Source organism: Trachypithecus francoisi, unplaced genomic scaffold (assembly GCF_009764315.1).
Source record: "Trachypithecus francoisi isolate TF-2019V2 unplaced genomic scaffold, Tfra_2.0 Lachesis_group14, whole genome shotgun sequence".
NCBI lineage: Eukaryota > Metazoa > Chordata > Mammalia > Primates > Cercopithecidae > Trachypithecus > Trachypithecus francoisi.
Window position 1 is genome coordinate 40,189,293 of NW_022681459.1, and position 23,137 is coordinate 40,212,429.

At 46.8% G+C, this 23,137-nt stretch overlaps 1 protein-coding gene across 5 annotated transcripts in view; it reads right to left on the bottom strand.

Moving 5' to 3' along the window:
• MED15 (mediator complex subunit 15) overlaps positions 1 to 23,137 on the bottom strand; it is an 86,873-nt gene that overhangs the window by 26,191 nt on the left and 37,545 nt on the right. For 3 of the 5 annotated variants that reach the window (XM_033232852.1, XM_033232853.1, XM_033232854.1), the window contains 3 exons: positions 10,364 to 10,415; positions 8,681 to 8,710; positions 6,703 to 6,915 (listed from right to left, as the gene is read on the bottom strand). In XM_033232852.1, the coding sequence (XP_033088743.1) occupies positions 6,703 to 6,915; positions 8,681 to 8,710; positions 10,364 to 10,415 (295 nt within the window). The remainder of the gene's footprint in view (positions 1 to 6,702; positions 6,916 to 8,680; positions 8,711 to 10,363; positions 10,416 to 23,137) is intronic. The other 2 variants (XM_033232855.1, XM_033232856.1) reach the window with 1 other exon arrangement.

Sequence of the window (23,137 nt, forward strand, 5' to 3'; positions counted from 1 at the left end):
GTGAAACCCCATCTCTACTAAAAATACAAAAATCAGTGGGCATGGTGGCACGCGCCTGTAATCCCAGCTACTCGGGAGGCTGAGGCAGGAGAATTGCTTGAACCCAGGAGGCAGAGGTTGCAGTGAGCCAAGATCGCACCACTGCACTCCAGCCTGGATGACAGAGTGAGACTCTGTCTCAAAACAACAACAACAATAACAAAAAGTATGACAATACTTTTAAATTTTCTGAAATGTGTTGAAGCTTGCTTTATGATTTTTAGAAATATATTGTTCCATCATATGCTTAGATTAAGTTGTTCATTACATTGTTCAAATTTTCTGTAAATGAATTTTTTGGTCTGTTTATCAATAACAAAGAGATGTAATTGAAGTAATTACCTAATACATCTTTCTTCATCTTTTTTTTTGTTTGTTTCTTTTTTGAGATGGGATTTTGCTCTGTCATCCAGGCTGGAATGCAGTGTCTCTATCATGGCTCATTGCAGCCTCGGCATTCTGGGCTCAAGCAAGTCATCCTCCCACCTCAGCCTCACAAGTAGATGGGAGAGACAGGTTTTCACCATGTTGGCCAGGATCATCTCAATCTCCTGACCTCATGATCTGCCTGACTCAGCTTCCTAAAGTGCTGGGATTACAGGCGTGAGTCACTGCACCAGGCCTTTGTCTTTCCTTTTCTAAGCTTTGTCTTTTTTGATTGCATTTTTGTTGGGTGACTGGACTGAACTTTGTATTATCTGGATTTCTGCCTTATCCTATTTTTTCTACTGATTTTAATTTTATGAATTATTTCCATTGTTTTAGCAGTAATTTTTCAATTTTATCATGCATATTTAACTTAAAATATAAACCTTATCAATATTTTAGCATTTCCCAAATTTACTATTTTAAAGTAGGTTTTATATGTACATGACAGAACCGATATTCACACTCTATCTCCCTGCTGACTTCCATTTATATCATATTTTGTTGATCTTAACTCTTCACAGTAGACATTCTATTAAGAGGCTGGATGGATGTGAGGCTAGGGATACAGCCTCTGAGCGAGGCTGCCTGGACTCAAAACCTCAACTCTGTCACTGCTCATTGCCTCAGTTTTCCCTGTTAGAAAACACAATAACAGTATCCACTCCACACACTGGACTAAGAATTAAATAATCTATTATGTAAGTAAAACACTCAAAATAGTGCCTGGGGTTGGGTGCTGTGGCTCATGCCCATAATCTCAGACTTTGCACAGCTGAGGCAGCAGATCGCCTGAGCCCAGAAATTCAAGACCAGCCTGGGCAACATGAGGAGACCCTAGGTCTATAAATAATAATAATAATAGGCCGGGCACGGTGGCTCACGCCTGTAATCCCAGCACTTTGGGATGCCAAGGTGGGCAGATCATGAGGTCAGGAGATTGAGACCAACTGGCCAACATGGTGAAACCCTGTCTCTACTAAAAATACAAAAATTAGCTGGGCGTGGTGGCGAGCCTGTAGTCCCAGCTAATTGGGAGGCTGAGGCAGGAGAATCGCTTGAACCTAGGAAGTGGAGGTTGCAGTGGGTTGAGATTGTGCCATTGCACTCCAGTCTGGTGACAGAGTGAGATTCCATCTCAAAAAAATAATAATAAAATAAAATAAAATAAAATAGTGCTTGGAATGTGGCAAGTCTGTATGGAAGTTAGCTTGACTGTTTTATTTTACAGAGGTAAATTTTTATTTACACCAGGGATTTTCAACCTTTTCACTACACTACTGACACTTGACCCAGATGATTCTATGTTGTGGGGGGCTGGCCCGTACTTGTAAGATGGTTAGCAGCATCTCTGGCTTCCACCTGTTATGCACCAGCAGCACCCCCACAGTAGTGACATCCCAAAATGTCTCCAGACATTGTCAAATATCCCCTGTGGTGGAACATCACCCTGGGTGAGAATCACTGGTTTAGATTTACACACATTTACTATCACCTACGCTCAACGTTTCTTTTCCCATTTTATACCTTGCATCACCTGAGAGGGAAGAGGAGAGCATAAACAAAAGAATATATCTAAGAGTGCAAAAGGCTTATTGGAAAAAGGAGAAAAAAGGATATATCCTTTAGAAAATCTTTTACTGAAAGTTTCTAAGGCTAGGTTTATCTAAAAATGGCTTGCTTTCCACATCCTTGAGTCTTGCTGGCATACAAATGTGACTGGCAGCTCTATTCTCAGTGCTTTAACAATATTCTATTATCTTTCTGACTCCACTGCTGAGCGTACTCATTGCTCCTTTGCAGGAACTGACTATTTCTAAGATATTCCTCTGGCCTTTGGTGCTCCGCAGTCTCACAGCAAATGAGATGGCTAAGTAGGTTGGGGCCAGATGGGCTTTTCTCAGTAGTTATCCCCTCACATATTGTTTTCTTCCATTCTCTCCATTTGACCCTTTTGGGGCTTTGCTTGGATGCCAATTCGAATTTCTGATCTTATCCTCATTTCTTACCCTTGCTGTCATATTTTCCATGTGCTCTTCTCTGTGCTACATTCTAGGTAATTTCTTCAAATGTAGCTTCTATTACACAAATTCTTTCTTCAGCTGTATCTAATGCGCTGTTTATTCATCCACTTCCTTTGTTCTAAAATTATACTGCTGATTTCTATGGCTTTCATTTGGTTCTATTTCAAATCTGCTTCATTGCTCCTGATGATGCTTTTTCATTTGAATTTTTGCTTTTTCTTTTCTTTTTTGTTTTCTATTTTTTCAGAGATGGTGTCTCGCTCTATCCCCTAGGCTGGAGTACAGTGGTGCAATCATAGTTCACCATAGCCTCAAACTCCTGGCCTCAAGCAAATCCTCCTGCCTTAGCCTTCCGAGTAGCCAGGAGTATAGTTACGTGCCACTGTGCCCGGCTCTCCACTTTATTTCTTTATATACCCCATGGCCCATATCTAACAGTTCCTGTATGTGTGGTCACTGGGCACGCCTACATGTGTCTATTATTTCTGTTCACCTTCATGGTGTCTCTCCTTCCTTTCATGGTTGGTGATCTCTGTATGCTGATTGCTTGACCTTAATGTGCAACTGTCACAGGTCTTACACTGGGGACATGTTCCTCCAATCTGCACCTGCTTCTGGGGGACCTGGGGGGTGACACAGGACCCAGCACAAACCCTGGCTGACTAGAGGAATCCCAAGCTTACTTTCCCCCACCTTGCAGCAGCCGAGGCTCAGGAGGACAAAGCCTCCCCAACTGCTGCACGCCAGCAATCCAAAGTGCACCCTAACCAGGACCTAGTTATCCAGGAGGAGGACATGTCCTCAGCACCCAGTCCATCACACAGCTGGCAGTAGAAATTATTTTTAAAGTTGGCTTCACATGCACGTGATATAAAACTCATTGAGAAACAGAAATGCACAGCGTGAAAAGCTTTGCTTCCAACTCTGTACTGCAGCCCCAGCCATAGGAACAACCAGCAGTTTCAGCCTTTTCAGACTAACCTGGGTCACCTGAAAACTACCACAATGTCCCCTGGCCTATCCTTTGAGAGTCCCTGGCAAAACTTCTGACCCAGGCTCTGCCCTCTTGGTGGCACTAGATGAAGATCTGAAAGGGCCTTAATCATGCAGTAGTCTTTGGGAAAGGTGTCAGGAAGGGATATTAAATGCCCATCAGCCAACACCACTAGTTTCAGGGAGACCAGGGAGGCAAGTGGTAAAGGGCAGGGAGATATGGTCTCTGACAAAGGTGGTAACAAGATCCTGAAGTACAGAATCCACTGTAACTTTTTTTTTTCTTTTGAGATGGAGTTTCCCTCTGTTGCCCAGGCTGGAGTGTAGTGGTGCGATCTCGGCTCACTGCAAGCTCCGCCTCCCAGGTTCACGCCATTCTCCTGCCTCAGTCTCCCGAGCAGCTGGGACTACAGGCGCCCGCCACCATGCCCGGCTGATTTTTTGTATTTTTAGTAGATATGGGGTCTCACCATGTTAGCCAAGTTGGTCTTGATCTCCTGACCTCGTGATCCGCCCACCTTGGCCTCCCAGTGTTGGGATTACAGGCGTGAGTCACCACGCCCAGCCCCCACTGTAACTTTCAACTAGTGCCACACACAGAAGACCAGGCCCCTTGGAAGCTAAAAACAGGATGTGGGCCAAGGTCAGACTGGGGAGGGCATGAGCAGGATATCAAGCTTCACCACTGAACTTCTGACAAAACTGGTTTAAGACAAAGTCTCTGGAGTGGGATGACAAGGCAACTCATGTGAGCATTGTAAACTCAAATACATTTAAAAACAATTTATGATCAAATATAAGCTCATGATAAAAAAAAATGCACCCAGTACACAAGAGTACAAAATGAAAAGGAACTTGAGCGGGTACTTCTGTGGGTCCTCCCTAAACCCAGCTGGTGTACGTATCTGATGTGCTAAGAAGAGTGAGGTGATGAGAGCTTGGAACGAAGAACCAGGCAGATGGTTCTAGGACGAGGAAACCAGCATGTACTGAGAATTAGACAACAGGAAGTAAGAGGAGAATTAAGGTATGACAAGGGAAGGTGGCTCGGGATGGAGGAAGACTCCAGAGCAGGAGTGGGTAGAAATGAGGATGCCTATGGCCTCAAAGAATAGGAAACCCGACACAGGATGGGGTAGGAGCGTGAGGACCGCGTCAGGCAGCACCTTTGATCCCGGCTCTTGGCCTGGGGTGTGACTCCAGTTCTCATTAGCAGCTGGACAAACCAGAGGGGGTGATGCTGCCCTCTTCATAGGGTTATCATGAGGGATGTGTGATAAAAATACACTGAAGCACTGAAGCCTGTACACAGATATCCACAGCAGCTTTGTTTGCATAATAGTAGCCAAAGGCAGGAAACAACCCAATGTCCTTCATGGGTGAATGAATAAACTATGGAAAATCCGTTCTGTGGAATATTACTTAGTGATGAAAAGGAATGAACTACTGATAAAACCTGGGTGGATCTCAAAGATCTCAGACTGAATTTAAAAAGCCAATCTCAAAAAGTCACATATGGTATGATTCCATTTATACAACATTCACAAAAGGACAGAACTACAGAGACACACAACAGGTCAGCAATTGTCAGGGCTTAGGGCTGGAGGGAAGGTGTGATCTCTGAAAGATAACACAAGAGAGCTGGTTGGTGGTAATGGAACAGCTCTGCATGCCAATTGTGGTGACGGCTACTTGATTTGACATGTGGTAAAATCTCACAGACTTACATATACATATATATGCAGCCCAAGAATGAGTGTAAAAACCTGATGAAGTTGGCTGGGCGTGATGGCTCACGCCTGTAATCCCAGCACTTTGGGAGGCTCAGAAGGGAGGATCACTTGAGGTCAGCAGTTTGAGACCAGCCTGGCCAACATGGTGAAACCCCATCTCTACTAAAAATACAAAATTAGCTGGGCATGGTGGCAGGCACCGGTAGTCCCAGATAGTCAGGAGGTTGAGGCAAGAGAATTGCTTAAACCCAGGAGGCAGAAGTTGCAGTGAGCTGAGATCACGCCACTACACTCCAGCCTGGGCAACAAGAGTGAAACTGTCTCAAAAAAAAAAAAAAAAAAAAAGAAGTCCAAGTTAAGTCTCTAACTGAGGTGATTACACTGCCTCAACATTAATTTCTTGGTTTTGACCATGTTCTATGTAAGATATTGTTATTGGGGAGAGCTGGGTAGAGGGCATGTGGGAACTCTCTGTGCTATTCCACAACTTCCTGTGACTCCTAAACTATCTTAAAAACAAAAAGTTATATGAAAGGGAAAAAAACACTAAAGCACTTTGCAGTGGGCACAGCATACTCCAAGAAATGTTGATGGGACTCAAAGATACATCAACATAGGTCCTGAGGGTGGGCGCGGTGGTTCACGCTTGTAATCCCAACACTTTGGGAGGCCAAGGCAGGCGATCACTTGAGCCCAGGAGTTCAAGATAAGCCGGGGCAACATGGTAAAGTCCCATCTCTACACAAAATACAAAATATTAGCTGGGCGCGGTGCTGTGAGCCTGCAGTCCCAGCTACTCGGGAGGCTGCGGTGTGAGGGTCACCTGAGCCCAGGATGTCAAGGCTGCAGTGAGCCGTGATTGTGCCACTGCATTCCAGCGTGGCCCACAGAGCGAGACCCCATCTCAAAAGACAGTCCTGGAAAGAAGAGGGAGGTTCTTTGCCTCCCCTTGAGAGCAGCTTTGGTTCACCTGTAACACCTGATCACAGCCCAGTTCCCCACCAGGGCAGCCGTGTGGAGAGGACATAGAGTCTCCTTCACAGAAAGGAAGCCAGAAGATAATATGGCTGCAAGCCACACCCAGGGTGACCAAGCGGCAAGGGCACCACTAGAAGAGATGGTGCCCAGAGCTCGGGCAGACAGTGGAGTTGTGAGTGCTGGCACTCAGCCCTGCCTTGTGGCTGAGAACCCCCTGAAACACACTGTATCTATCTCAGCCACAAAACACAAACCTTTGGCTGGAGTCTCCGGTCATCCCCACCCTCCTGCCCAGGGCGAGGAGGAGGGCCCAGGATCACTTAACCCTTCTGGGAGCTCAAAGAAGATTGGAAGCCTTTTCTCTCCACATACAACAAAGATTAAAAAAAAAAAAAAAAAGCGATTTGGAGCTTTTCCATGCTTTTCTTGATACCATCATAAGCACAGGAATAAAATGTGTTGTCGTTTGCAAGGAAAGTGGCAAATCCTCCAGGAAGCGTGGTACTCACTCTGTGGAGTTGCCGTAGACACGACAGCCATGCTGTGAGGGGCCATCCCCGAGGTCCCAGGAGGCGGCTGCCCTGAGAGGGACATTGGCTGTCCCATGGCACCAAGGCTACCCATCCCGCCCAGAGACTGTCCCGGGCCCCGAGGAGGCATGCCAATTCCGGCGGCTCCCGCGGCGGGTCCGCCAGTCAGGCTCTGGAGTGCATTCATAGGATCTGTGGGAACACAAGGGCAGAGCTTCTCAGGAAAGGGCCTAATGGACTGACCATGGCTCAAATGGCGTGAGGCTCACAGAGCACAGATCTCCCCTACCTACAGGCTCAATCCCCTCACAGCCCCAAGCAGTAAGAGAGTAGGCTCCTGGAGACTCCCAAATATGAGTGGGTAGGACGCCAGATATGTTGGTCATTGCACCACCCATACCTCTAGCCTGGCCTGGTCCAGGGTCCTAATGTTAAGGGACAAATGACCTCTCTGATGTCTGCAGGTGCACTAAAGATGGGCTGAGGCCTTCAGGGCAGGTGGCTACCCCCACCTCTCCTGGCTATCCAGCCCTCCTGCTTGGTGAGCACACAAAGCACGATGGGCCCTTCTGAGCAAGCAGAAACACAGTGGCCAGGGGATGCTCTCCCAGGGAGGGCACAAGTCCACAGGCACACACAGCTCCACTCCTACTGTTGCACAGTCCAACTCAGCCTGGGCCCCTGTGTGCAGGGCCACCATGCCAGAACAGCTGAGGGGTGCAGAGGAGGGCTCCACAGAGCACTGAGGAGAAATATGCCAAGCCCACCAGGTCAGCAGTTCAGTGAGCAATGCCACAACAAAGGACAAGGATGCCATTGTCACAACAGTGTGGACTTAATAGCAAACAGCTACCCACAGACAGATATGGCCTGGCAGGACCACCATGTCACACAACTGGGTGGTGCCCAGGACCCCATGCTCCAATGCCAAGGGGCCCAGATGTTCTGGCCACATGCCCTTGCTGCTGCTCAGCCCAGCTGGCCAAGAATCCCTGTCCTGGCTGAGAGGTGAGACCCACACAGGCAGAGACAGCTGGCATGTACAGCTCTACTGCCTAGGGCAGGGCAGACAGTGGCGTGCAGCCTGTGAGGCTAGTGCACTCCCTTCCCAATGGCAGAATGCAGTTGGCCAGACTGGATCTGTTAAACCCCTTCCCTCACAGCTTAGTCAGCAGAGACCAAGGCTGAGTTGCCAGAATTCCCCTTATGTGATAAACCCTGAAATTTAAAAATATGGATTTCTAAACTTTTTTTTTTTTTTGAGATGGAGTCTCACTCTGTCACCCAGGTTGGAGCGCAGTGGTGCAGTCTCAGCTCACTACAACCTCCGCCTCCCAGGTTCAAGCGATTCTCATGCCTCAGCCTCCCGAGTAGTTGGGACTACAATGTGTGCCACCACACCCGTCTAATTTTTGTATTTTTAGTAGAGACGGAGTTTTACCATGTTGGCCAGGCTGGTCTCAAACTCCTGACCTCAAGTGATCTGCCTGCCTCAGCCTCCCAAACTGTTGGGATTACAGGCATGAGCCACAGCACCCAGGCAGATTTCTAAATTTACAAAGAAACTTTGTAACTTAAAAAAGTGAATTCACAGCATTTTCTCAGAAATGCTACTACATATTATTACACTGAAAACAGCATAATAATTCTCTATCAGAGAGCTCAACACTTTTGGATAATGTCTTAATAGCTTTGTGAGTGTTTATCTTTTTGCGGGCAAAGGTAGCATTTGTATGAAACGGGATGGGGAGGATCATGTGACTTCACAGTCTTCAGGAAGACGAAGGCTGGAGAGGTCGGGGCACAGCTGGTCAGCCTCCTCCCTCCACAGCTCTCTGCGCAAGCATTCTCCTCTAGTGACAGGTTAACCCAGGCACATGAGGCATGCACTATGTCATTCTTGTCACCTCAAATCCAAAGTTGGGAGAAACTTTAACTCAAAAGGGAAAACTCTTACCACTGACGGAAGCTTGAGATTTCTTGTTATCTATATGAAAACACAAACAAAAAAAGCCAAAGTAAACAAAGTTTTATATAACCACATATTTCCATGGGTAGGTCAGTTCTCTAGGTATTTGCCCAAGCCTCAATCCCCACGGAGCTCCTAGTACTCCCCGCTACCAGGGGAAGTGTTTCCACTCTTGGCAGCGCTGACCCCACAAGGGACCTGGGAGCAGAGGGTGCAGAGTAGCTCCAGGGTCAACTTGGGGCCTTAGGGAGCTGCCCCCAAGGCTGAAGCACTCTGAGGTTGGGGACTCTGGGCCTACTCTGGCTTTCCTTTTTTCCAGGTCCAGAGTGTCAGCTCAGCCCTGAGAAAACAAGTAACAAGAACACTGCAGGAACCCACGGCAGGGCTGGAGTGGTGCTGAGACTTGACACTGCCTCCCTTTGCAGTCTGCTCTGGTGAGGCAGTGCCTCTGTTACCTAGATGAGGAAACGGAGGCTGTCCATGGCCAGCTGGAAGCCAGTCCAGCTGACCCCAGTACCCAGTGGAGAACTTCTGTAGCAGCCATGGGGCCCTGAGCCTCCCGCTTGGCTGCTCCCCATGACCCCATGAGCCCCACAGGATTGTGTGCACCAGCCCGGCCACTGTTCCTGAAAGCAGAACATGGGGAGTCTGCCAGCTCATCTGGGCCAGATCATCTGGGCTGCTCCTTCTCCTCTTACACATCCTGGCGCCTTGCCAGCACCACAGAGAAAGTGAAGTTCACCTTGCTGGCCATTCTGGTGAAAAGTTAGTATGGAAAGAAGCAAAACCTACCAGGCTCTGGGGTGCTCAGCGTCTCCCTTTGCCCTAACAACAGACACTGAAGGTACAGCTGCTTGTCCCTAACCCACAGGGGAATAGCAATAGGACTCGCCAAACACGTGCTCCAAGGACAGGCCTATGTCAAGAGAAGCCTGCCTCTGGTGGTTACGCAGCGGCAGTGGGCAGGAGCCATCGTTGGCTGAAAATACAGAGCAGCTGCTGGCCCCAGTTTCCTTCACAGGCTGTGGCCATCCAGGAACACTTGGTGTCCACATACTTCCAAGTAACACACACAAGCACCAAGACCCTGGCCCTAGGATGCAATGACAACTCACTTCTGCAGAGCTGGGGCCACTGCCTGGTTGATAGAACCACACTGGGCCCTCTGAATCAGAGGAGGCACAACGTGAGGTAAACATGGGGGTCCTCAACACAGCAGGGAGCCAGGGTGCAGACTCAGGAGCTCCTCCTCAGAAGCTTCCAGTCTGGAGGGAACATATGCCTAAGTGTCTCTGGCCTCCATGGGTCAATAAAATCAACTTTTAGGGAAGAGAGTTTCTGTTCCAGGGTAAACAGAACTTCCCAGAAGTAAAAACAACAGCCCTAGGAAAAGGGAGATTAAGTGAGCAGTGAAACAGCAACCTCGTTTAGACCACTTTGAGGACAGCATTTCCATGATGCTAGAATCAGCATTTTTGAGGCCAAGGCTCTGGGAGGATGGGGGATCTGGAATCAAATGCAAGACAGTGAAGAACTTCCCAAAAGGAAGTGAGGTGACACAGACCTTCTGACTCAGGCACCACGGCCTGCCCAGAAAGCTCTGCTGAGGCAGCGTCAGGGCTGGCCTCTCACAGAGATCTCAACAACCCAGAAATGCGAAATCTTACTTACGAATGTCTCGAAAATGGATAATGAGCCTGGCCACGAGAGAAAGGTATTCGTCCTAAAAGTAAAAACAGGAAGCAGTTTAATCCCAAATGAAGAAGCGCAGTCATCGGACTTCCCTTTCCCGCCCCCTCGCCTGCTGGCACCGAGCTGAAGCCCGAAGCCCATTCTGCAAGGCAGACTCAGATGCTCGGCCTCTTCTGGAATCCGCCTCTCGGAAGGGAGCCGTCAGTGCTTAGCTAGGCGGGCCAATAACAGGCACAAAGAAACAAGAAGGGGACAGAGAGCCTCCAACGGCCACTCCTCTCCCCTGATGGAAAGGCACTCAGCTGAGAGAGCTGTGAGCCATCTTGAGTGCCGTCTTTTTGTCACAAAGGGGACAGGCAGGTTGGGGGGATGAGGCACTGGCCTGAGGGCACAAGGCCTGTCAGAGGCAGCCGTGGGTGGGCCGCTGTGTCTTTGCACTAGGTGTACGGAAGGGCTTCTGTTTCTCCGCCCAGCCTGTTGCTGCCTTTTCACTGATGACGCAGTACCTCCTGCAAATCTGGACGGCACTCCCCTGGCTGTGTTTTCCAGGAGAATCTGTGTTTGTCTGCATTTATGCAAGGGCAAGGGAGAGGGTGAAGCCCACTCTCAGGTGAGGTGAAGGCCGCTGGCTGCCAAGGCCCGCTATGTGCAGGCTGCTGTGTTTCTGGGGATTGCCTGGCAGGGCCTGCCTCCCACCCATTGTTCTCTTTGGCCCCAAGGACACTCACTCGCAGGTGTTTCAGGGAAATCACTGCTGTGAGTTGGTCTTGTGGTCAATATAGGGATGTCTGAGGTAAAGTCTTATTTCAGAGAAGCATCCTTGCCCTCTGCTGAAGTGCCCATTCTTCTGGCAGGGAAGCCTGGAAGGGGCAAAGGCCCGGCTCCCTGCCCTGCTCCCCCAACCTTCCTCCTGAGTCACTGTGACACTAGAGTTCATCCACTACACTCATAAGATGGCAGGGCAGAGGGAAGGATGATGAAAAGTGGTCTCAGGTGAGGGTAAAAATATAAAGACACTTCTGAAATCTTTATCATCCCACATCTATTTCCAAACTCTACCCTACTTCTTTTTTTCAGCTCGGGGAAATTAGCACAGGACAACATGAAGAGGAAAGGCCCAGGAGAGAGGAGAAGCTGGGATAAGCAGTGAGGCCCGGCCAGAACAAGGGGGCACCAAGGAGGTTCCGGCTGTCCCCATTATTCCTGACAGGAAAGCTGATGTGCATGTGAATGGGGCCCACAGGCAGCCAGTCCCTGAAGGACAGTGGTATTAGAATGGGGGCAATGGAGGTATGGGAACCTGAGGACACTCAGGAACAGAAGTGAGGTGGCCAGGTATGAGGGGAGAAGGGCCTGGGGGCCAGCCAGGTCGACATCTCACAGCTCCTAAGGCCCTGGACTATTTCTTAGGTCTGCAATACTTTAAATGAATTTGTTTTCTCCACATCCATAAATGGTAAAACAAGGGGAAGTAAGTTTCAAAAGCAACATGATACTTCTACTTAGACATAAGACACTTAAACAAGGCTCAGGACCATGTCCCCAAAGCCCTTCTGCATAAAACCAGGGCTGAGCAAGACTTACTGCCAGCCAGCACCTGGAATGCAGTGGGCAGGCATCGTCACTCTGCAGAGCCCAGCACCACTCCTGACCCACAGCAGGGGGCAGCCACCACAATATGCTCCAGTTCCACTACTAGACCAGCAAGAGGAGGCTTAGTGGGGAGTGCGGAGGGAGGGGATGCCTGATGTGAGAAACAAGCACAGGAATCTGTCACACTGCCAGCCAAGGAGCTTTCTTGTGGGCGATGATATTTCCCACATTCCCCCAAACACGGGTTTATCTAGGAACATCCAGGGGTGAACGCAATGGGTCAGCCACAACAGCTCCTTTCCAGGAGAGAAAGGCCTGGATCTGAAACTGCGCCTCTGATCCCCCTGGTTGGGTTCTTTCACTCTTGGCTCCTCACCATCCACCCCCAACCCCATCCAGATGGACAGATTATTACACCCCTTTCTGCTCCAAAGCACACCAACTCCCCTAGAGCTGCTGCAGAAAAAAGGGCTAAAGAGTCAGGAACCTCCCTTATCTTCACTCGGTCTGCTCCAGCTCCCCTGCTGGCTATCAAAATATAAGTGTCCAGTTGCACCTGAGGCTGAGTATTACAAACCATAAACAATGAACATCATGACAGTAACAGCTAGCACTTGGCACTTTATGGTGCCAGGCACAGGAGTTAACAATTCACACGCATTATCGCCTTGATTTCTCCCAACCACCCAGAGGCAGGTACTACTAACACATCCAGTTCACAGATAAGAAAATAGAAACGTTAAAAAGCTCCATAGAGGCCAATCGTGGAGGCTCACATCTATTATTCCAACATTTTGGAAAGTCAAGGCAGGAGGGTCCCTTGAGGCCAGGAGTTTAAGACCAGCCTGGGCAACGTAGTAAGACACCATCTCTACAAAACAAACAAACAAGCAAACAAACAAACATTACCCTGGTGTGGTGGCACACGTCAGTGGTCCCAGAGTGGGAGGCTGAGGCATTAGCCTGAGAGATCAATGCTGCAATGAGCTGTGAACACTCCACTGCACTCCAGCTTGGGCAACAAGAATAAGACCCCAACTCAAAAAGTTAAAGCTTCATAGAATTTCCACATTTGCTTGACATGTGGAAATCTTGCACAAGTGCCTCACAACACATTGTGGAGTGAACACAAGGAAGAAGAAAGGAGAGAAACACACGCTCCATGCCACATACACTGCATGACATACACCTTTTATATAAGACCTGGGGAACTCAAATACACATATTTGCTTAAATCTGCCATAAGAAACAATGGAAAGACACACCAAAATAGAAAACTGACAAACCAGCAAGTATCAGGAACTGGGCTGGAAATGTGCCCTCTCTAAACCCACGGTGTTATGGGTTTTCACTTCAGAAGCACATAAATCTTTTACTATTGAGAAAATAAAGCCAAATCAGGTCAGGCACGGTGGCTCACACCTGTAATCCCAGTACTTTTGGAGGCCAAGATAGGAGGATCACCTGAGGACAGGAGTTCAAGACCAGCCTGGCCAACAAGGTGAAACTCCATCTCTACTAAAAATACAAAAAAAATTAGCCAGGCATGGTGGCGTATGCCTGTAATCCCAGCTACTTGGGAGGCTGAGGCAGGAGAATTGCTTGAACCCAGGAGGCAGAGGTTGCAGGGAGCCTAGATCACACCACTGCACTCCAGCCTGGGCAACAAGAGTGAAAACTCTGTCTCAAAACAAACAAAAAAAGCAAATCAAAGCCAGGCACAATGGCACAATCCTGTAATCCCAGCTACTTGGAAGGATAAAGTAAAGTAGGAGGATTGCTTGCGCCAGGAGTTCAGGGGCAACTCAGTAAATTTTATTTCTCTAAAATATATATATATATATTTTGAGACGGGGTCTCACTCTGTCGCCCAGGCTGGAGTGCAGTGCAGTGGTGCGATCACGGCTCACTGCCGTTTCAACCTCATGGGCTCAAGTGAGCCTCCCCACCTCAGTCTCCTGAGCAGCTGGGACTACATGCAAGCACCACCATGCCCAGCTAATTTTTTTTTTTTTTTTTTTTGAGACAGAGTCTCACTCTGTGGCCCAAGCTGGACTGCAGTGGCACGATCTCGGCTCACTGCAAGCTCCGCCTCCCGGGTGCAAGTTATTCTCCTGCCTCAGCCTCCCAAGCAGCTGGGACTACAGGCGCCCGCCACCATGCCCAGCTAATTTTTTGTATTTTTTAGTAGAGACGGGGTTTCACTGAGTTAGCCAGGATGGTCTCGATCTCCTGACCTTCTGATCCACCCGCCTTGGCCTCCCAAAGTGCTGGGATTACAGGCGTGAGTCACTGCGACTGGCCAATTTTTTGTATTTTTTGTAGAGACACGGTTTTGCCATGTTGGCCAGGCTTGTCTTTTGCTCAGTCCTCAACCTCCAAAAGTGCTGGGATTACAGGTGTGAGTCACTGTAGCCAACCTGAAATATTTTTCTAAAATGAAAAGTATAGCAAATCAAAAGAAAAAGGTACAATTCCTAAACATTTCAAATAAACTAAAACAAATGAGCTGAATATTAAGTTGGTGGCAGAGTCATATAGGGAAAAGAAATATTTTGAGAGGCTTTTTAAAAAAATGAAACAAAAAGCAAAACGTTCTCAATAAAAGGGATACATTTTAAGGGCAATTAGAACTTCAAGGTAATCTTAAAATTTTAGTCTAGCTTTTGTTATCAGGGGTAATATAAACTGTTTATTCTGAAACGATTTCAAAGTAAAGCAAGCAAGTATGCTAATAATATTAGAAACCAAGATATTCATAGTAACAGAAAAGACACATGTTTAAAATGAAAGAAGTAAAAACCCTATATGTAAGGTTAAATTTGAATTAGAAATACTAGTGTAAAATTATGGGGTTTTGTTGTTGCTGTTATTTCAAAAACATGTTTTTTCTTAGTTCTGTTCACTAAAAGGCCCAAAGCAATGAACAGAGCAGTGCCCAAATAGCATGCTCAAAATGCCACTTTACCAGCAGAAGTCCCCAGGGTTCACTCCCTAGAGGAGCAGCCAATCTGGGTCTAAATGCCAGCAGACTAAGAAAAGCTAAACAGGTTGTGTGAGGGCCTCAAGAGACACAGGAGCTCCTGCTAGATGAGGATGGGACCATCTAAGCATCAAAATGAATGACAGCAATGGACCAGAACACCCCAGATACACAGCTCTGAGCTCAAAATGTCACTCAAAGAGAACCCATCTGTGGCCCTTGGGGGGACGCCTTAGACTGGAAAGATCAGAAAAACAGCATTCCTGGAGGTCCTGAACACACAGGGTTTCAAACAATCATCTAGCCCTGGCTGACAAAAGAAAACCTTTCTTGACAAAAAAAAACTCTGTGTAATGAATGTGGGAGAAAAGCCAGAACTAGTCTACAATCCCTAATTAAATGATGAAATCATCGGAAAGATAATAGGAACTTTACAAGGGTCAGGCTGTTGTTGCTCTCCAAACCTCCAAACTGTGGTCTTATGGGAATATCAAGATGCCCAGAAATACAAATTAAGGCAATACTTCGGAAATATTTTTGCTAAAAGACCACGGCATCCTCTCTGCTCTTCAATTTAGCACCCAGTTCATAAGAAGGAGGGGGCAGGCAGGATGAATCAGGAGCTTAGGAGACATCAGAGCCCATGGGGAGGGCTGCAGGACAGCTGGGCTGCTCCTTCACCAGGCTGGGAGGGGCCCGAAGGGAAAAAAGATCCTCGTTTGGATCCTGATTCAAAGAAGCCAACTATTACAAAAAAAAGCGTTGGAACTTGAAAGAGGCCTTCCCATTGATGACAATAGTGACTCCATGTGATTGTCAGGTGGGGCCCTAGCAGAAGCCGGTGTGGAGACGCTCAGCAGAGATACAACCCTGAGGGGGGATGTGCCCTCAACACTTCAGGAGAGACACAGAGACAGCCAAGGGAAAAGTCACCAAACCACAGCAACTGCTGACTCCGGGTTAGAGGAATATGACACCTCTGTGCTTTCATGTCTCAGAGTTTTCCTAATAGATTTTAAAATACCATCAAATTCCTGAAAGAGTGCTTCCATGATGGTATCCGTAGCCCCGTGGGACCTTGGCCCCAGCCCACAGGACATGCCATCAGAAACCAAGCAGGGATGAGGCAGCCCCAGCAGTGCCCCCTACCCAAGGAAATCACACAGCCCTGACCCGGCCACGAAGGAAAAACAGACCTGTTATCCATCATTTTCACTCATTCCATTAAAAATATATGTAATAGGCTGGTTGAGATACAATACACCCATTTAAAACATGCCATTCAATGGTTTTTGGTACTACATTCAGAGTTCTGCAGTATTACCAAAATCAATTTTAGAGCATTTTCTTTTTTTTTTTTTTTTTTTTGAGGCAGTCTTACTCTGTCACCGAGGCTGGAGTGCAGTGGCGCCATCTTAGCTCATTGCAACCTCCACTTCCTGGGTTCAAGTGATTCTCCTGCCTCACCCTCCCTAGTAGCTAGGACTACAAGTATGCGCCATCATCCCCAACTGATTTTTGCATTTTTAGTAGAGGCAGGATTTCACCATGTTGTCCAGGCTGGTTTCAAACTCCTGGCCTCAAGTGATCCGCCGGCCTCGGTCTCCAAAGTTTGGGATTACAGGTGTGGGCTATCGTGCCCAGCCTAATTTTACAACATTTTTATCACTCCAAATGAAAACTCCATTTCTCCTACAGCACGCTTGGCAATCACTAATCAAGTTTCTATCTGTGGCAGGCTAAACAACAGTCTTTAAATCAGGTCCTATTCCCTGGAACCTGTAAATCTGCCTTATTTGAGAAAAGGGTCTTTGCAGATGCGATTAAGTTAAAGATCTTGAGATGGAGGGCTATCCTGGATTATGCAGGTGGGCCCTAAGTGCAATTGCATGTATCCTCCTACGAGGGAGGCAGAAGGAAAGTTCACACACACAGAGAAGGCGATGTGAAGATGGAATACAGAGAGAATTTATTTACCTTGTGATGCTGGACTTGAAGACTGGAGTGATACAGCCACAAGCCAAGGAGTACCAGCAGTGACCAAAAGCTAAAAGATGCAAGAAACAGGTTCCTCTCCTATTGCCTCCCTGCTGCCACTGTGATTTTTACCCATGGTAACTGACTTTGAACTTCTGGCCTTGAAAACTGTGAGATTAAATTTGTTTTTTTTTTTTTTTTTTTTCAGACGGAGTCTCACTCTGTTACCCAGGCTGGAGTGCAGTGGCGTGATCTCAGCTCACTGCAAACTCTACCTCCCGGGTTCAGCCATTCTCCTGCCTCAGCCTCCCGAGTAGCTGGGACTCCAGGCGCCTGCCACCACCCCCAGCTAGTTGTTTTGTATTTTTAGTAGAGATGGGGTTTCACTGTGTTAGCCAGGATGGGCACGATCTCCTGACCTCGTGATCTGCCCACCTTGGCCTCCCAAAGTGCTGGGATTACAGGTGTGAGCCACCGTACCCGGCCTAAATTTCTATTCTTTTAAGCCACCAAGTTTGTAGTAACTTGTTATAGCAGCCACAGGAAACATAAATTTTGTTACCAGGAGTGGGGTGCCTAAAAATGTAGCAGTGGCTTTGTAACCCAATAATGAAGGGGGGCTAGTAGAATTATGAGAAGCATGACAGAAAAGGCCTAGGTTTCCTTGAACAGGCTGTGGGGTAGATATGTGGATGTTAAAGACTCTGTCACCCAGACTCTGCCTTAAAGAAAATGAGGAACTTGATACAGAAAGTCTGTGTTATCTTCAAGAATACATACACTATCAAAAACAAAACGTTAGTAGAAGCATGAACATTAAAGGTGATTCTAAGGGCACAAAGGAAACAAGGAACATGTTACTGGAAACCAGAGCAAAGGTGATCTTTGTAATATAAAGGCAAAAAGTTTAGCTGGATTGTGTCCTGTAGCTGTGTGGAAGGCAGAATCATAAGCAATAAGCGTGCACATTTAGCTGAGCAGACTTCCAATCAAAGCATTCAAGACTCAGCTTGGGCCAGGCGCAGTGACTTATGCCTATAATCCCAGCACTTTGGGAGGCTGAGGCAGGCAGATCACCTGAGGTCAGGAGTTTAAGACTAGCCTGGCCAACATGGTGAAATCCTGTCTTTACTAAAAATACAAAAATTAGCCAGGCATGGTGGTGGGCACTTGTAATCTCAGTTACTTGGGAGGCTGAGGCATGAGAATCACTTGAACCCGGGAGGCAGAGGTTGCAATGAGCAGAGATCGCGCTATTGCACTCCAGCCTGGGCGACAGAGTGAGACTCCATCTCAAAAAAAAAAAAAAAAGGCAACACGAAAGAGATAAATTAAGGGTACAATAAACAAAAAGAATTTTTAAAATACACACACACACACAAAAAAAAAAAAAGAAAAAGAGAGAGAGAGAAATTGAGGGAAGAACTGTTAGGCAGAAAGGAATCCAGACTTAATGATTTGGGAAATTCTCAGGCTATTTAGATCAGAAAAAACCAAAATGCTAAAACTAGGAGATTCACTGTTAGGCAAGTGTGTTCTGTAGAGAATGCCAAGGGTGTGGCATATCTTGCAATTTTTTTCTAGTGCCAAAGAGATTAAACACGGAACTCATGAATCCCCTCAATCATCTCGCAGAAGTGAGGAAAGAGAGATGAAATTATCTAGGAAAGATCTGTGGAGAAACCTCATCTAATACTATGAATTCCATCATATATGCAGAAGTTCCACAAGGATTTTGAGAATGTTCTACCAGCAGAAACACTGCCAGCTTGGAGTAGAAAGTTTACAGACTAGACAAAATCAAAGAACTCCCAAAATTTTAGAAGCAGGAATAGGCTGATAAAACTACTCAGCCTCAAACATGTGCTACCCTTTAAGAAAGTGAGGGCAGAGCCATGGGCTCAGAAGTGAAGAGATAGGAGCCTCCAACTTTATGGTAACTTGTTATGGCAGCCATGGGAAACTAATACACTATTTCTATAGATCTGCCTATTCTCTGGGCATTTTATAAAAACGCAGCATGTCATCCTTTGTGGCTCTTCATTTCATTCACATAATGTTTTTAAGCTTCATCCATGTTGTAGCATGTATCAGCCCTTCATTCCTTTGTATGGCCACATGACACCCACTGTATGGCTATTCTACATTCTGTTTATCCATTCATCAGCTGGTAGACATTTGGGTTGTTTCCACTTTTAGCTATTTATGATGTTATAATGATGCTATAAACGTTTGTGTATATGTTTTTTTTTTTTTTTTGGAGACGGAGTCTCGCTCTGTCGCCCAGGCTGGAGTGCAGTGGTGGGATCTCAGCTCACTGCAAGCTCCACCTCCCAGGTTTGCGCCATTCTCCTGCCTCAGCCTCCCGAGTAGCTGGGACTACAGGCGCCCGCCACCTCACCCGGCTAGTTTTTTGTATTTTTTAGTAGAGACGGGGTTTCACCATGTTAGCCAGGATGGTCTCGATCTCCTGACCTCGTGATCTGCCCGTCTCGGCCTCCCAAAGTGCTGGGATTACAGGCTTGAGACACCACGCCCAGCCGTGTATATGTTTTTGTGTGGACACGCTTTCTTTTCTCTTGGGTATATACCTAGGAGTGAAACTTCTGGGTCGTATGGTAACTCTACATTCAATTTTTTGAGGAACTGTCATACTGTTTTTCACAGCAGCTGTACTATTTCACATTCTCTCTAGCAATGTATGAGAATTCCAATTTCTCCGCCAGGGACGGTGGCTCACCCCTGTAGTCCCAGCACTTTGGGGAGGCCAAGATGGGTAGACCACCTGAGGTCAGGAGTTCAAGACCAGCATGGCCAACAGGATGAGACCCTGTCTCTACTAAAAATACAAAAATTAGCCGGGCCTTGGCTGGGCGCGGCAGCTCACACCTGTAATCCCAGCACTTTGGAGGCTTACACGGGTGGATCATGAAGTCAAGAGATCAAGACCATTCTGGCCAACATGGTGAATCCCCATCTCTACATCTAACAAAAGTTAGCTGGGCATAGTGGCGTGTGCCTGTAGTCCCAGCTACTCAGGAGGCTGAGGCAGGGGAATTGCTTGAACCTGGGAGGCAGAGGTTGCAGTGAGCCAATTGCGCCACTGCACTCCAGTCTGGTGACAGAGCGAGACTCTGTTGCAAAAAAAAAAAAAAAAAAAAAAAATTAGCCGAGTGTGGTGGTGTGTGCCTATAGTCCCAGCTACTCAGGAGACTGAGGTAGGAAAATCACTAGAAGTCGGGAGGCAGAGGCTGTAGTGAGACAAGATTGTGCCACTGCACTCTAGCCTGGGCGACAGAGCACGACTCCGTCTCAAAAAGAAAGAAAATTCCATTTTCTCTACATCTTTGCCAACTTATTATTGTTGTGTTTTAAATCACAGTCATTATAATGGAAATGAAGTGGCACCTCATTGTGGCTTTTATTTGCAATCTCCTAATGCCTAGTGACGTTGAGCCTCTTTTCACGTGGTATCTCTTCTTTGGAGATACGTTTATTCAAGTACTTTGCCTATTTTGTAGTTGCTTTTTTTTTGGTGTTGCTGAGTTGTAGGAGTTCTTTATGTATTCTGGATATTAAACCCTTACCTGACATGTGATTTGCAAATATTTTCTCCCATTCCATGGGTTGTTTTTCCCTCTTTCGACAGCGTCCTATGATGTACAGGTTTTTAATTCGGATGAAGTCAAATTTACCTACGTTTTTTGTAGCTTGTGCTTTTTTGGCATATCTAAGAAACCACTGCCTAATCCAAGGTCATGAAGATGTATGCCTCTGCTTTCTTCTAAGATATTTACAGTTTTACCTTGTAAATTTAGGTTTTTGACCCATTTGGGGTTAAATTTTTTTAAAGTTTTTTAGAGACAGAGTCTCACTCTGTCACCCAGGCTGCAGCATGTTGGTACAATCAATAGCTTACTGTAATCTCAAACTCCTCGGCTCAATTGACCCTCCAGCCTCAGCCTGTTGATTAGGCAGGACTACAGGCACGTGCCACCATCCCTGGCTGGTGTTTTTTATTTTAAGTTTTGTATAGGGTGTGAAGTTGGGGCTCAACCTCAGTATTTTGTATGTAGTTACCCAGTTGTCCTAGCAGCTACTGTGGTTTATGTATTTAAAAATTTTATTTTTGGCCGGGCGCGGTGGCTCACACTTGTAATCCCAGCACTTTGAGGGGCTGAGGGGGGCGAATCACGAGGTCAGGAGTTCAAGATCATCCTGGCCAACATGGTTAAACCACGTCTCTACTAAAAATACAAAAAATTAGCCGGGCGTAGTGGCAGGTGCCTAATCCCAGCTACTCGGGAGGCTGAGGCAGGAGAATCACTTGAACTCAGGAGGTGGAGGTTGCAGTGAGCCGAGATTGTGCCACTGCACTCCAGCCAGGACGAGAGAGTGAGACTCCATCTCGGGGGGGGGAGAAATTTATATATAAAATGTTTTTGATGACCATAAAATGAATAATAGAACAAATGTCAGTGGACCCCTTACCCAGCTTAAATTTAAAAATAAAAAAGGAGGCATACAAGCTTGCTCTCCTCTCACCATTCCTTTGACTTGCCCCACACAGGTAAACTGGGGGAGATGTCACAAGAATTAGATGGTGTTCATAAAGTACTTAGCTCTCAGAGCCTTAATACATGCATAATATGGCTACTGAAAACCAAACCATTATAATTTAAAATAGGGTTTATGAACAAGTAGGTTTACTAAGTATGGTGCAGGAGTCTTGATGGTCACACATTTAGATAGAGTGGAGCAAAGGAGCACTGCCTACTGGTAGAAATGACACTCGACCCTCATTCTGAACCAGCTGCATGCAGCACAACTCACGTCTTTCCAGCACATATCAATAATTAACACATCAACTGTTCGATTTTTTTTCTTTTCTTTTTTGAGATGGAATCTCACTGTTGCCTAGGTTGGAATGCAGTGGTGCAATCTCAGTTAGCTGCAACCTCTGTCTCCTGGGTTCAAGCCTCTGCCTCCCAAATAGCTAGGAGTACAGGTGTGCGCCACCACACCTGGCTAATTTTTGTAATTTTTATATTTTTAATAGAGACAGGGTTTTACCACATTGGCCAGGCTGATCTCAAACTCCTGACCTCAAGTGATCTGCCCACCTCAGCCTCCTGAAACTGCAACCAGCCACATCTTTTAATGTACAAACCATGCTTTTCTCAGCTCTAAGACGAAGCACTAAATGTTGGGGCCAGTAATTGTCCTTAATGAATAGGTATAGCAGAAGACATATTCATATTTGGTGAAAAGCCTGATCCTAGGCTTGTGTGGTCCCCCAGAAAGGCTGAAGCAGCCAGGCACAGTGGTTCACGTCTATAATCCCAGCACTCTGGGAGGCCGAGGAGGGAGGATTGCTTGAGGACAGGAGTTCAAGACCAGCCTGGACAAAACAGTGAGACCCCGTCTCTACAAAAAACATTTTAAATATAATTAGTCAATCTTTGAATCATATGTTTTATGGAAAAAAAAAAAAAGTTTTTAAAAAATTAGCCAGGCATAGTGGTGCATACCTCCCAGCTACTCGGGAGGCTGGGGTGGGTAGAGCACTTGAACCCAGAAGTTTGAGGCTTCTGTGAGCTATGATCACACCACTGTACTCCAGCCTGTGCAACAGAGCAACACCTTGACTCAAACAAAACAAAACAAAACAAAACAAAAAGAAAGCTGAAGGTAGGAAAGTATCTTCATTAATCAGAGGCATGTTGGCATCTTTGTCCTCTCTTGCTCTCCTGGGGAACACAGTTGGGCCTATCTTTTTGCTCCTTGATTCTAGCTGTTTTGTTGTTCAGCTTAGACCCTCCTCTCCGATGAATTCCAAGGTGGCTTCCCAGTTCTGATGCTCCCTCAGCCTCCCTAGTCCCTGAGTTTCACCTTAGCTCCTCAGTCAGGGTTCAGTTCTGTACCAGTCATTTCTAAACTACAAACCAGAGACATGTAATACTCTTCTCTTCTTTTTTTTTTTTTTTTGAGATGGAGTCTCACTCTGTTGCCTAGGCTGGAGTGCAGTGGCGTGCTCTCAGCTCACTCTAACCTCCACCTCCTAGGTTCAAGCACTTCTCCTGCCTCAGTCTCTTGAGTAGCTGGGATGACAGGCACACCACCACCACGCCTGGCTAATTTTTGTATTTTTAGTAGAGATAGGATTTCACCATATTGGCCAGGATGGTCTCGATCTCCTG